The sequence below is a fragment of the Microtus oregoni genome, unplaced genomic scaffold, assembly GCF_018167655.1.
Source record: "Microtus oregoni isolate MIOR12 unplaced genomic scaffold, Mior012 000035F_ref0000213, whole genome shotgun sequence".
NCBI lineage: Eukaryota > Metazoa > Chordata > Mammalia > Rodentia > Cricetidae > Microtus > Microtus oregoni.
The window spans coordinates 10462807-10477501 of NW_024543094.1; the positions used below are offsets into that span (position 1 = coordinate 10462807).

General features: G+C 44.2%; 1 protein-coding gene across 2 annotated transcripts in view; it reads left to right on the forward strand.

The window, feature by feature from the left end:
• Window positions 1-14695, forward strand: part of LOC121432556 (phosphofructokinase, platelet) — a 63726-nt gene that overhangs the window by 28972 nt on the left and 20059 nt on the right. For both annotated transcript variants that reach the window (XM_041630580.1, XM_041630579.1), the window contains exons 4-14: window positions 229-418; window positions 2671-2836; window positions 4080-4124; window positions 4356-4464; window positions 8604-8699; window positions 9706-9798; window positions 10324-10449; window positions 12050-12114; window positions 12405-12474; window positions 12703-12849; window positions 13649-13719. In XM_041630580.1, the coding sequence (XP_041486514.1) occupies window positions 229-418; window positions 2671-2836; window positions 4080-4124; window positions 4356-4464; window positions 8604-8699; window positions 9706-9798; window positions 10324-10449; window positions 12050-12114; window positions 12405-12474; window positions 12703-12849; window positions 13649-13719 (1178 nt within the window). The remainder of the gene's footprint in view (window positions 1-228; window positions 419-2670; window positions 2837-4079; window positions 4125-4355; window positions 4465-8603; window positions 8700-9705; window positions 9799-10323; window positions 10450-12049; window positions 12115-12404; window positions 12475-12702; window positions 12850-13648; window positions 13720-14695) is intronic.

Sequence of the window (14695 nt, forward strand, 5' to 3'; positions counted from 1 at the left end):
GTGGTGACCCTGTAGACATTTGCTCTGTCCCCCCATTTCTCTTTCATGGGCACCAGGCTAGCGCATTTCTTCATGGATTCCCAGTGGGGCCCTCAGATTTTGACAGTAGACTGATTGCAGAGATGAAAATGAGGAAAACATGTGGAACGTTCTACGTATATAGTCGATCCATTCCTGTGCCGATCCCTTGGGCTTCCTGTCAGTGAGCGTGATTTATGTCCTCTCCAGGGTGGGACGATCATCGGCAGTGCCCGTTGCCAGGTCTTTCGCAGCCGGGAAGGGCGCCTGAAAGCTGCCTGTAACTTGGTGCGTTTGGGCATCACCAACCTATGCGTGATCGGCGGGGACGGAAGTCTCACAGGAGCCAACCTTTTTCGGAAGGAGTGGAATGGACTGCTGGAAGAGCTGGCTAAGAATGGTATGTTCCCGTTTCTGCTTCCGCCTTTCATGGAGTTACCTGCTTCACGTTTCCCCTGCCGTTGGCGTTTCAGGAGCTTGCAAAGTCGGACATTCTTTAAGGGAGCAAAAATAGGAGTAATTTTATTGATAATTGGCATGAGCATACATACTTTTGAGCCAACTTTTTAATTTTTATTTCATTTTAGTTTTTGAGATGTGGTCTCACTATTTAGACCAGACTTGCTTGAACTCATAGAGACAGATGCACAGTATCAGCCTCCTAAGGGCTGGGGGTTAAAGGTGTGCATCACACGGTCCCGTTTTTTTTTTTTTTTTTTTTTGTTTGTTTGTTTTTTTCTCTTATAGTTGAAGTGTGGCTGTGGTCTTATTTCAGGATTTGGCACCACAGGATAAAAGCAGTAATGACAATAAGCCCCACTGTGTGCTAGGCCTATGGAATCCCTCATGACAGCAGTCATATGCACCCCCATTTTCCAGGCAAGCACTCTACCACTGAGCTACAGTCCCAGCCACACCCCCATTTTCCAATTGACGTGTCTCAGGGGAAGCCAAGCAACTGTGACCATGGTCTGGGTGCATACCAGCCCTTGGATGTCAACGTCCACACTTCCACGCCTTCACACTGCACTCCTCCTGCTATGCTGGGATGTTTCCAAACTTACGTTGTTGCAAGAGTTTAATTAGAAGATGCTGATCTGCTTTTACTCATTTTTTATTTTTATTTTAAATCAGTTTTGCTGTTACTTAAGAAAGGATGTCTGAGAACTCTGTATGCAATGTTGTCTCTGTCTCCTTAAATCTGTTATTATATAGTTCCAATTCTATATAAAGTATAACCTGCAAGGGTGTGTTGCTCAAATAATAACATCATGAAAATTGAAAGCTTTAGATAAAACATGTCCTCAAATTTCATAAAAAAAAAAATCAAAAAACAAAAAAACCTTCAAAAATCTATCTCTGTGAGTTAGAAGGCATCTTGGTCTACAGAGTGAGTTCTAGGAGAGCCAAAACTACACAGAGAAATCCTGTCTTGAAAAACAGACAGACAAATCTACTCAGGAAGTAGAGCAGAGAGTCCTTACCCATCTTTTCATTCACCAACCCATTGGTGACTATTGGTAAAGGCCTAGGCACCCCCTATACATACATATATACACTATTCTAATGTCATCTGTGCAGAACTACCTGACCAGATGTATTTATCTGAGAAGTGTTCTAGCTGCACATGTACCAACTAGTTCTATGGGCATCTTTAAGAAATCGATATGAAAGTGACCATAAGTTTCTAAAGTACTTAATTATGAAATTATGATATGCCCTTATGTTGACTGAGGTTTCTGTCCCACCGGGTCCCACAGCTGTTTAGGCCCAAATAAACTACACAGAGGTCCACATTAATTATAAACTGATTAGTCTATTAGCTCAGGCTTCTTATTAACTCTTATAACTTAAATTAGCCCACAAGTCTTGTCTGTGTTAGCCACGTGGCTTGGTACCTTTTTTGGCGAGGCAGTCACATCTTGCTTGCTCTGTGGCTGGCTTCCTCTGTGTCTGGGTGACGACTGCAGATTGACTCTTTCCTCTTCCCAGAATTCTCCTGTTCTAATTGCCCCACCTATATTTCCTGCCTGGCTACTGGCCAATCAGCATTTTATTAAATAAGTACAAGAAACAAATCTTTACAGGATAAAACCATTGTCCCACAGCACCTTCTTGAAAGTGATTACTGTCCAAAGCCATTGCTAAGAAAAATTTAAGTCTTTGTCTTAAATTGAAAACTTTGAATTTTTAAATTTTTTTAAAAAATTATTCTGTGTTCCTGCTTAATGCTCAGTGCCAATTTACATTTTGTGTAATCCCTTCTGTCTTCCTCCGGCTTCTCTTTCTTTCAGTGTACTGATTCAGGGTATGTATAATTCTGGGGAAATTCATAAAAAAAACAGAGCTTAGGACTGGAGAGATGGCTCAGCGATTAAGAGCATTGCCTGCTCTTCCAAAGATCTTGTTCAATTCCCAGCAACCACATGGTGGTTCACAACCATTTGTAATGAGGTCTGGTGCCTTCTTCTTGCCTGCAGGCATACACACAGACCGAACATTGTATATATAATAAATAAATATTAAAAGAAAAAGCAGAGCTTAGAGTACTTGATTTTTATCCCATGGCCATTGTCTTTCACATCTGGTGGAGCACAAGGAGACATGGCAGCTCTTCCCAAATGTGAAGTGTGTTTCTTGTCCCCAATGCAGGTGAGATCGATAAGGATGCAGTCGAGAAGCACTCCTACCTCAATGTGGTGGGCATGGTGGGCTCCATCGACAATGACTTCTGCGGCACAGACATGACCATTGGCACAGATTCGGCTCTGCACCGAATTATTGAAGTTGTTGATGCCATCATGACCACTGCCCAGAGGTAAAAGGACTTAGAGAAACTAATAGGTTATTACTGCTGGCACCTGCACATCCTGCAGATAACATATTCGTATTTTTCTAAGTGTGCTTATGGGCAAGAAGCTGGAAAACAGAAGGAAACGAAAATGATCTAAAGTCCCCCTCCCCCAGGCTCTTCTCATGGAATAACAGAAAAAGAGAGGAGGCATTCAGTGAGGTTGGCACACTCGTTAGTGGAGTGAGACATTATAGTGTCACTTTTAGGGTTCTAAGCTACAGATGAGGTGAACTGGAGTGTGAGTAGAACACTCACACTAATCTGCAGTGCTGTAGGCCCACAAGGAGGCATCAGTAACATCTCTAGAGCATCAAGGAGGTCCTAGAAGCCTTTTTGTGACAATCCTGGGAAATAGTAAGTCAGATAAGCCTTTTATTTTGAGTAGGTAGCGTGAAGCTTGGAACATTGGAACAAATGTTACTGAAGGAGACTAGGGCTTCATGGAGTCCGGTTCTTAGCTGCCCCTCTGTCCACTGAACTTTGTGGCACTGGGAAAACACATCACCTCTTTAGGACTGGAAGAATGGCTCAGAACAGTTGGATTTTTCCACTGCCAGGAAAGACGGTCACTATGTGTTGATGGAGTTGACTTTTAGTAGCATCCATGCTCATGTGCTCACATGGATATAGCTAGCCTATGGCTTCACGATTCCCTCTGTAGACGAGAATGGACTTAAACCCCCAACTTTGTTGCCTCTCCAGTTCTGAGATGGCAGATAAGAGCCTGGCTGACCCATGTCTTTAAGAAGAAGTATCCAGCATAGTTCATAGTGATGCTTTTTAGAAAAGGTCATAGGAAATCACCTGAAAAGAATAAAAAAGTCGTAGGGAACAAGTGAAGGGTGGAAATATTTTCTGTACAATGTAAGCTGGAAGTGGTAGTGCCTACCTGTAGACATAGCATCTTAGATGTGGAGACAAAAGGATCAGAAGCTCAAGATCACCCACCCTTGGCTACTCAGAGAGTTCAGTGTCAGAGTGTTTCAAAGCATGTTTTAAAAGCAAAAACCTCCCTCCAAATGCAGTCATTATTGAAGCCTCCTTAGGTCTGAAACACTTGCATTAGAGCTTGCTTTTTGTAGAAAATGAGTCAGCTTTTGGGAGCAAGGTGCCAGCCGTAGTTGAGAAGCAGGTTGTCTGTCAGCCATGGCTGTAAGTATACTTGCTTGCTGTGAATGGTAATGTGTGCCCTGTACTGCTTTTCCAGCCACCAGAGGACCTTCGTCCTGGAGGTGATGGGGAGACACTGTGGGTAGGTATCTACAGACACCATCCTGGTGGGTACAGCCTTCGTGGCATCTGTGTGAGGGCTCCACATTGTGCTCTGCACCTTGCATCGCTACAGGGGCCATAACACTCCTGCAGGGTCTCAAGGGCCAGAGCTGCCCAAGGTTGTCTTTGAGCATGGGTGGCCGTGGCCCACGAGCCTTACCAGCAGGCTGCTCTTTCCTCCCTGGGTATTAATCACTCTCTTCCCACGCAGTTACTTGGCCTTGGTGAGTGCCTTGGCTTGCGGTGCTGACTGGGTGTTCCTTCCGGAGTCTCCACCCGAGGAAGGCTGGGAGGAAAACATGTGCCTGAAACTCTCAGAGGTAATTGGGAATCTGGATATGTTGCTTGGGTAAGGATCCACAAGGCCTTCTGGGGTGACCTATTTGGATGGCTTTTTTGAACACTTGAAAACTTGATTGCTGCCCATAAAACGAGGTCAAGCCTGCTGCTAAGGATTTGCCCACACAGCCTGTGACTATATGGTTCTCTTTCCGATGTTGCCATGGAGAAACAGCTGGAACTGTTGATTCTCTTTCATCTAAAGCAGTAGTTCTGTGTCTAGGTGGCTCTCACACCATGAAATGCCATTGTGGTGATTAAACAAAGTCAGGATTACAGACACAACTCTTGTTTGCCGTTCAAGACTTCCTCATCACTGAACTCAGACATATGTTGGACTTGCTAGTTTTAAATCCTGCTCTTCTCCCCGCCCACCTCCAGGTGGGGTGAGGTGTTGGGACATTTCTTTCCACGGAGTATGGGGACTTTTCGGCTCTTCTGTTTCCTAACTATTTTGAACCATGTTCCTCTCTTCCCCTGTCAGGATTTTGTTGTACGTTGTTCTTCGAAGTATTAGAGTAGGGCGGATATCCGCCATGAAGGCCTAATACAGCATGGGAGGGCCCCTTTAAGAGCATGCGTAGCTTTCAGGGCAGAGATATTAATAAGGACGCTACTTTTCTCTCCCTTATTTTTGAAACAATCTTATCACTGCTCTACAAGAAAATTATGTAAGCATTATATCACAGACCAATTTTATTTATAGCCAGCAAGCACAGAAGAACTGTCTGGGAAAGGCTGTGTGTGCGTGGACAATAAAACATTGCTTTTGAATAACAGTCTCAAAGGAGGACAATAATTCAAGTCATGAACCAAATAGGTTTTGCTGAAATAAACACTTAATGTGGCAAGCTATTGATTAAAGTTACATCAAAGTGAGAAAAATGAGGTTCAGCCTCCTTAACATGAAATAAGCCAGCTACAGTGGATGGCCAGAGTGCAGCTGTTGCCATGGGGAGGGAGTTGCCTCTGCTTTGGTCCTGCCTCATCTGGGGGCATTACTTAGATGCCTAATTAAGACAGGTTATCCCATTTACTGCCACTGTTGTATGACCCAAAGACTGAGGATTGCCATCACACAGGACATCACCTCAGTGGTCTCTACCTCCTTAGAAGTCATATCTGGTCCCCTTATGTCTTCTCCCTGATTTACCTGAAGCCTGATTGCGCAGTGAATTGTCACAGGCCACAGATCTATGGGCAATGATTCAGAGATGTGAAAGACTGTTGGGGCTTGGCTGACCGGAAGTATGCAGTCAGTCTATGTGATTGGAATGGTCATTTAGTTTCTAGATACTCTTAGATTTAAAGACCGTTTCTTCATGTCATCTCATCCGAAAACCTTCTATTCTAGACTTCCTACAGTGTGCTCTCAAGCAGGACAAAACCAGGATGCATAGCTTTCCCACCCCCCCCAAGTTTTGGTTGAGTTAGGGTAGACATTTGCTATCTCTGTACCTCTTATTTGTTTTTATGGGTCAGCAGTATGATACTGCAAGAAGTTACCCGATATTCTAGAAGATTTCCTAGTCTAAGAAACAGTCTCCGCAATATGCACTTGAGTGTAAAATGTGTAAAGGGCTTTGCAAGGCTATAGAGTTCCTTGACCTAGATATAGACCGTACTACAAAGAGAATGACTTTGATCAAATAACCTCACCTTTCCATGACCGAAGGTGCTCCTCTCTTACATGGGAAAAGTATATTCCTTAGTGACTTTGTAAAAGTCAGTGGAGCAGTTAATTCAGATACCAAACATGGAGACACTTCAGTTGAAATGGCGTGGTGCCTTTCTTCCTATTTAAATACGCTGAGGATCCCACTGTCTGTGTGTGCATTCCCCATGCATGTATGATCATGTGTGTACAGCTACACACATGTATGACGATATTGTAGTTTGTTTTCTCTGTTGCTGTGATAAACCACTGGACCAAAATGAACTTGGCGAGAGAAGGGTTAGATTTAGCTTACAATCCATTGTCTAGAGCAGAACTCAAGGCAGGAACCTGGAGGCAGGAACTGAAGCAGAGAGCACAGAGAAAGGCTGCTCACTGGATCATATTCAGCTACATCTATGCAGGCCAGACCCACCTGCTCAGGGCTGTAAGCGATGTCACTCCCCACAGTGGTCATAGCCCTGCGACCTCAATTAGCAATGAAGAAAATGCCTTTGGGTCTTGTTCTTCATAAGCTCTCTCCCTTTTTCTCCTTGGGGGACGATCTCAAATTGGTGAATCCCAGGGATCTTCCTTCTGTCTCCTTCCCCAGCTCTGGAATTACCAGCTTGCCCCATTATTTCTCTCCATCCTTTTTCTCCCAAACAGGCTCTGGGAATCAACTACAGGTCATTATGCTTGTAAAGGCAAGTATTTTACCAAAAGAGCTGTTTCGGTAGGCCACAGGTTCCATTGTTTTTTCACCACTGCAGAATATTGTTTTGTGACTAAGCACACATATTTAGCCACCCCATATTTATAGAAATTGTTCTTCCTGTCCTCTTTGAAGCAATACTAAGGTAATTACTCTGTATTCATGCCTGTATATTGTAAAGAATGTATTTCTTGTCAGCACATTGTTCAAAGCATGCCACATTTTATAGCAGCCATAAACAAGAAAAAAATATTTGTGGCTTTGATGCTATATACTTCTGATCCCTATCAGTATACTCCTTCCTGCCCTACTTTTCTAAGGGACCATATTTTGTTTGGATTTTATAGAAAGTAAATCCATTGACAATGAGCAAACCCATACCATGATTTAGTTGCCCTGTGCTCTTAGGTATATTTTAGCCTCAAGTGACCTTGTGAGTTTATATAAATCAGGGCACTAGAATGTGAGTACACATGACAGGGTCTCAGAGTGTTCATAAGTCAGGGTCCCAGAGCATGAAATAAGTGTAACTGCATGTGTCAGACCTTTTATGTGGACTCTGTGTCTGTTAGATTTCTGTTCCTGTGGCAAACATCTGAGCTAAATCAACTGTAAAGGAAAACATTTATTTTGTCTCATGTTCGTGAAAGTATTGGCCCATGGTTGGTTGAGCCTGTGATGATATCATGAATCATGACAGAGTTACGGGACAGAAGAGGTCTGTTTACCTCACGGTGATCAGAAAGAAAAGAAAGGAAAAGGACTAATAGTGTTTTGGTTAGGGTTTTTTGTTGCTGTGAAAAGACACTATCACTATGGCAAGTCGTAGAGAAGGAAAATACTTAATTGGAGTGACTTTCTGTTCAGAGGTTTAGTCCATTATCATCATGACATGATATGGCTGTGCGGAGGCAGGTATGGTGCTGGAAAAGGAGCTGAGAGTTCTTCATCTTGATCTGTAGGCAACAGGAAGTGAACTGAACTAGATGCAGCTTGAGCATATGGGACCTCAAAGACTGTCCCCCACTCTGACATACTTCCTCCAATGAGGTCATACCTCCTGATAGTGCTACTCCCTATGAGCTTATGGGGACCAGTTACATTTAAACTACCACAAGGGAGAATGGGGTTGTAATATCTCCCCCCTCTACCCCCACACACCCAAAACACTCTCTGCCAATTACCTAGCCTTCTTCCACTAGGCTCCATCTCTTATATTCTCATCCAGTAGTTCCAAGGGCTGGGGACAAGCACTCAGTGCTTGGGTCTTATGACATTCCAATATCCTTCCCTGATATCTGTACCTGCCTGTCAGCCACCCATGTTAGTGTGCAGTATTATCTAACATGATGGGGGAGAATTGTTGACCTCACAAGACTGAGTTTAGGGAGGTCCCATGGGGAGATGGGAAAAAGCTCAAACATAAAGGGGACAGAAAACATGGTTTGGGGCAGGCAGCCTGTGTTTGCTAACTGCTAAGGGGATCACTATCAATCAGCATATCTATATACCCCACCATAACCCAGGTCTAACTTTGGCCATGTTCTCATGTGTACTTGTCAGCTAGACTACTAACTCAGCCATCACCAAGGAACCCTTCACCTACTTTGGGGGTTACTGAGAAAGACTTGAAGTTCGGCAATGATTTCTACCTGGAAAGAAGCCAGTTCCATTTAGGACACCTCTCTCAGGTTTGTTGTCATTAAATACAGATTATAAATTTAAGGAGTTTGAATTTTCTGTTTCCTTAGAACCGTGCCCAAAAAAAGAGGCTGAATATTATCATTGTGGCTGAAGGAGCAATCGATACCCAAAATAAACCAATCAGCTCTGAGAAAATCAAGGAGGTAAGCTCTGCTGCCCGGCTGGACATAAGAATTGTCAGGATGATGGATGGGACTTAGATCTAGAATATTAAGTCAACTTTCATAGCATGGGGAGCATGAAGCTTGAGCTGAACAGCCAGGAGTTCTTGGGTCAAGTCTCCAGTGGTCCTAATGGCCCCACAGATAACTCCTCTAACAACAGAGGCGAGACAGTGAGAGGATAAGCATGGCCTTGGGTTAGAAAGGACCAGCTGTTAAGTAGACTTTGCCCTGGAAGTAAGGAGTCATGACTATTTGGTAGCCAGCACAGTCTAGGGGCTTCTCTATTTGGAAAAACAGACAAGGAGATGTCCGATTTTCCCTCTAATTTCCTTCTAACCTGGAGCATCAGCTGATCACATTCCCACCAAGAAACCTGCCTAGTTGGCTATGAGTCACTGGTTTCTCATGGCCCTGAGGAAGGGTGGGATCTAGCAGGCTGCTACTCTGCTACTCCTTCAGGCTGGTGCTTACTAGTCTCTACAGGACTTTTCACTAGGATCTCAGAACCACTCAGGAACCACAAGCTAGGCTGTGTTGTTCCAGCCCTGATATTAACAATCTGGCTTTACAAGTTTCCTTCCTTCCTTCCTTCCTTCCTTCCTTCCTTCCTTCTTTCTTTCGACTTTAATTTTAGTAGTCTGAGCGTGGCCATTCTTGTCCATAACCCTCAAACTCAGGATGCTTACTCAAAAGGATTGTTAAGTTCAAGGTCAACCTGGCCTAAGTATATTGTTTCCAGTAGCCAAAACCAAATCAAAATAAACAAGCAAACAGCAGAAATATTGAAACGTGAAAGCGTTATTTGGAAAAATAAGTTTTAGCATTGTGTATAGCTGTTCCTGCAAGGAGAAATGAAGCATGATCAGTTTTTGCATTTCCACCTGAAGACCAAATAGATCACCCTTTCGTGAGTGCCAGCACCCTGTGACCACACCAGTGAGGTCTGTTTGGTTCTCTGTTTTCTGATGGGTACTCTTCTTCACAGCTTGTGGTGAAGCAGCTGGGCTTTGACACCCGGGTGACCATTCTTGGACACGTGCAACGAGGAGGGACCCCTTCTGCATTTGACAGGATTTTGGTGAGTGGGAATGGAAAGTACTGGACGTTTTCATGATACCTCCTCAAAAGAAATTTAGACCCACTAATTTATTGTGAAGGCTGACCAGCAGCCTCATCCCTCGAGACGATAGTGGCCCATGTCCTTATTTAGAGGTCCTCTGAGACTTACTGACATGGATAATTTCCTGGACTGAGGTCACAGCTGACGTGGGAAGTCAGTATGCTACTGATAGGGAAGTCATGGGTGCCAGGAGAGTAAAAGTCATGTTGTAGAAATGGGTATCCCAAGTGTAAGCTTCCGGAACATAAGCCAAGAGTACAGCAAGCATCCTGACTTCACACCCTAAGTTCTTAGTGTTACCTGGTATTTCTTCATGGAGTTGATATTCTTATTGTTCCAGAGATGAATAGAGATAAGCAAGACAGAAGCAGGGCAAACCCCTGATTGAGTCATTGTTTTACAGCATAGAAAGCAGGCACAGTGAACCCTGCAGTGGTCTCTGGAAGGGCTATTGTCTTTAGTGATTGTGCTTGTCATTGGCAGGCCAGTCGCTTGGGGGTGGAAGCTGTCGTTGCCTTGTTGGAAGCTACGCCTCAGACCCCGGCCTGTGTGGTATCTCTGAGAGGAAACCATGCTGTGCGCCTGCCTCTGATGGAGTGTGTGCAAATGGTGAGCTCGGGTATTGGGTGGGCATGGACATTGGATGGGCCGCCTGTGGGAACAGGTGGGTGTTTCAAGCTGTGTGGTTTGCTTCAGATTCGGTTGAGCACTCGGTCAAGTGGCCTTTTGGAGGGCAGAACGATCCATCTACCCTGTAGATGATGGCACAGCCGGCTCCCTGCGTCATTAGTGTATAAATGCTTCGCCTTCTTCTGCTTCTTTTGTTTTGCCACCCATGAGGCATTTCCCATGGTCACCTGTCCTAACAATGAGTATTCTACACCAGGAACTGGTAGAGTGGGTGACTGTTTCCACCTACAGTCACAGATGGTCCAGGTAGCTCCTGGGCACCAGGAGCAACAAGACTGAGTGCAGGAAAATGGTCCTGCCAGGAACTGGTGCTGTAGGTGTGACACGCTTAAGTTCCTTCAGTTTTGTTTTCTGTCCTTTTGTTCCCGAGGACATTCTGTTCTGTGATAGGACCTTGGGACAGATTCCAGTAAGGTTAAGAGAGGCCCGTTCCTTCAGGTGTTTCTACTGGTAGATAAAATAAAAATGGATTCTGTTTTGCAAAGCAGTTTTTCAGTAAGTGCAGTTTCAGTGGACTTGCTGCATCAGAAACTGCTACTACTTTTTATTTTTCCAAAAAGAATATTTCATGAAATGTTGCAGTATTTGGGCTTTTGAATGATCCTGACATTTATGCCTTATATAATACAGACACCACACACACACACACACACACACACACACACACACACACACAGAGACAGAGACAGAGACAGAGACAGAGATAGAGAAACATACATACAGACATATACAGATAGACACACACAGACAGAGAGACATACATACAAACAGACAGACACATACACAATGATAGTGTGCCAGGAGATTTGTTGAAAGTAACCTTAATTCCCAGAAGCCAATAGGACAAAGACAGTATATATACATATGTGTGGTGATGTGTGTCTCTCTTTTTGTCTGTGTGTGTTCCTATGTATCCTTGGGGATGGGAGGATAAAAGAAGTGTCTGAAACTGTGTGAGAGATGATAGGATTAAAAGGTCAAAGCCCTGAACCATGTGTGGTACATTTCTTTGGGCCTTATTGTTCATCCCCTGTGTCTTTTTGTTCATTGTAGACTTGTAACTTACCTGATACTCAAATGATCACATAGAGGCTTCAGCAAGTAGCCACAGAGAGTCACTTGCTGAGACAGTCGGGGTGTTCAGCCCTGAGCCCTCTGTCTTGAGGCTGCCTTCATCCCTCTGTTCTCCTCAGCCATCTGTGACCGACACTGGAGATCTGTAGTCCTCAGTGAGGCAGTGAGCTAGCTCTGCTTTCCTTTTTCCTTAAATGAGCTGCATCGAGGACTAATCAGACCTCCTAAAAGACCATGAATCTTGCCTTTGTGCAAATCAATCTTTTTGATTGTGTGGCCATGAGCAGAAAGAGTCCCTCCTTTTCTTTGGGGCTCTACCCTCAAGCATGCCACGTCAGCTGTCAATTTGGGGGCCATTAACAATCCAATGGGGGTCAGACTGTGAAGATTCAGCCTTAGAGCATTTCAAACTCTATTCATTCATTATTCCTTTTTTTTTTTAAAGACCCAGGATGTCCAGAAGGCAATGGATGAGAGGAGATTTAAGGATGCCGTACAACTCCGAGGGAGGTAAGTGATCGAGAATAAAACTCTGCTAGAGATTTAGGTCCTTGTTTGGTTCTTGAGACTGTACTTAGTCTCAATATAAAAATTACAAGAGTTTGGGTTGAAGAGATGGCTCAGCAGTTTAGGGAACAAGGTAAGTAAGATCAGTTCTCAGAACCAGCATACCTCAGCTCATAAAACTGCCGTAAATCCAGCTCCAGGGAAATCGGATGCCCTCTTCTGGCCTCCACGGGCACTGCACTCATATTCACAAACCCATATTAAATTAAAAATAAATTGTCGTTTTTCTTAAGGAGTTTTGAGGGAAACCTGAAGACCTACAAGCGTCTTGCCGTGAAGCTGCCCGATGACAAGATCACAAAGGTAGTAGCCAGCTTCCATCAATGGCCCAGTCTTCTGAGTGCCTCAGGGATCTTTTTTACCCCATACCTCAGTGTGAATCCTTGGAAGCTTATCATCACCTCCCCATTGTGACCTCAATCATAACATGGTCACCTCCTGCCGAACGTGACACAGAATGACCCCCCTTATAAGTCTGCAAATGGGAGCTTGCTCTTGTCTGATGACCTGACACTGCCCTGTTGTTTTCAGAGCAACTGCAATGTGGCTGTCATCAATGTAGGGGCACCCGCAGCTGGAATGAATGCAGCCGTGCGCTCCGCTGTTCGAGTCGGCATTGCAGATGGTCACAGGATGTTTGCAGTCTATGATGGCTTTGATGGCTTCGCCAAAGGCCAAGTGAGTCTCCCAGTAGTTCCTAGAGAAGTGAGAATATGCACATGAGTTAGGCCAGACTCGTCACAGCACCTACATTCAGGATTTTGTGGTGCCTCTCCTGATGTAAGATTTGAAGCAAGATCACCATCAGACATGAGGCATGTCTGAACCCAGACCTGCTGTAATTGGTACTATGGCAGTAGGTTGGAGATGCCAAGTTGGAAGAGGTGTGTAACTTCCCTAAAAACCTCACCAGAATTTCTCCAAAAATCACTTGACTAGAAGCTGGCAGACCTGGAATTCTCGCCCACTGTGTTCTGTTCTGTGACTAACTCATGCCTCACCTAACATGGGAATCGCCCACAGTTAATTAAACTTCATCTGCGTAGCCAAACGATGTTCACATTTCTCTCTTTGTTTTCTTCTTTGCCTTCAGTGCTAAATTATTTTTAACCTTTACCAATTTGAAAGCCATGATATCAGGTTTCTTTTCTAGTGACAGATTCTGGTCATCTCAGGTGTCTACGTAGGACACATGTTTAGGGAGGGTTAGGTGTGGACATCACCCACAGGCAGGGAAGAATAGTTTTACTGAGGCTTTGCATTTTGTTTAACCTTAAAAGGACACGCCATGTCTTCACTGAGTTAGCACCACAGTGTGTGTGTGTATGAGGGGGTGGACAGAGTTGCAGCCTAACCAATCTCTCTGGGAACTCAGCCTGTGAGAGAGTTCAGAACCTTGCGCTGTTTTCAGAGCCTTTGGTTCCTGCCTTTTTTTCTTCCTCTATTTCAGCTGTTTCATTCTATGTTTGAAATTTAGGTAAAAGAAATCAGGTGGGGAGATGTTGGAGGATGGACTGGACAAGGAGGGTCCATTCTTGGGACAAAACGGTAATTTCTAAATTTTCACTCTTAAAGAAGTTCTGCTTATTTTATTTTCAACTTATATGTAGGAATGTTTTGTCTCTGTGTATGTGCGTCATGTGTGAAGGCGTTAGTTCACCTGGAGCTGGAATTAAAGATGGTTGTGAGCTGCCGTGTGGGTTCTGGGAACCAAAACCCAATCCTCTGCAAGAGCAGCAAGTGTTCTTAACTGTGAGCCATCCAGTAGTTGTTAACAAAGAAGGAAGAAGCACCTGCTAGAGAGAGTGGCTAGATGTGTCGAGAGCGTGACACCTAATGGACACCTAATGAAGCAGGGATATCTGTCTGCCATTGCTCCAGGAACTCAGCCCTGCTGTAGGGAGCTCAGTGCCAGGAGTGGGGGGAGAGGCGCAGGTTGGATTGAATTCGTACCTCACTGGTTAGTGTGTGCGTATCATCCATGAGGTCTTAGGTTCAATCCCCAGCACTCAAAAATTCCATTCATTCCATATTTCCATTTACGTGAATATGAAAAGCTTCTGCCCTACTCTGGTCATGAAAATGAGGGATGATTACCTGTCATTACCTGTACCATCATGTGAACAAGCACGTATTTCGGTGTTGCGAAAGGGGCATTTTGTCTGGGTCTAACCGAACTGAGCGACACAGTGACTCCAAGCTAGGTTGCGTAGCTGAAGAAATGACCTGGGTATTGCTAATTTAAAATCATGTTTTTCTGACTTAAAAAAAAAAATCATTTTTTTTTTATCTACATAGCTAGGATTAAGGCATTTTAACAAAGTGTGTTATGTTAGGTCCAACCCCTTTAAATCTTTAGTTACTTCCAGGATACAAGTATTAGTAAAGTCATTTTTATGTATTGGGCTCTGTGTCATTGTGACTGAGAAGAATCAAGCCAACTTTTTTTTTTTTTTTTTTTTTTGCTCACTTCAAAATCAGGGCTTCTGCTGCCAGCTGGACAGGTGGGGATTCCACAGGGTGG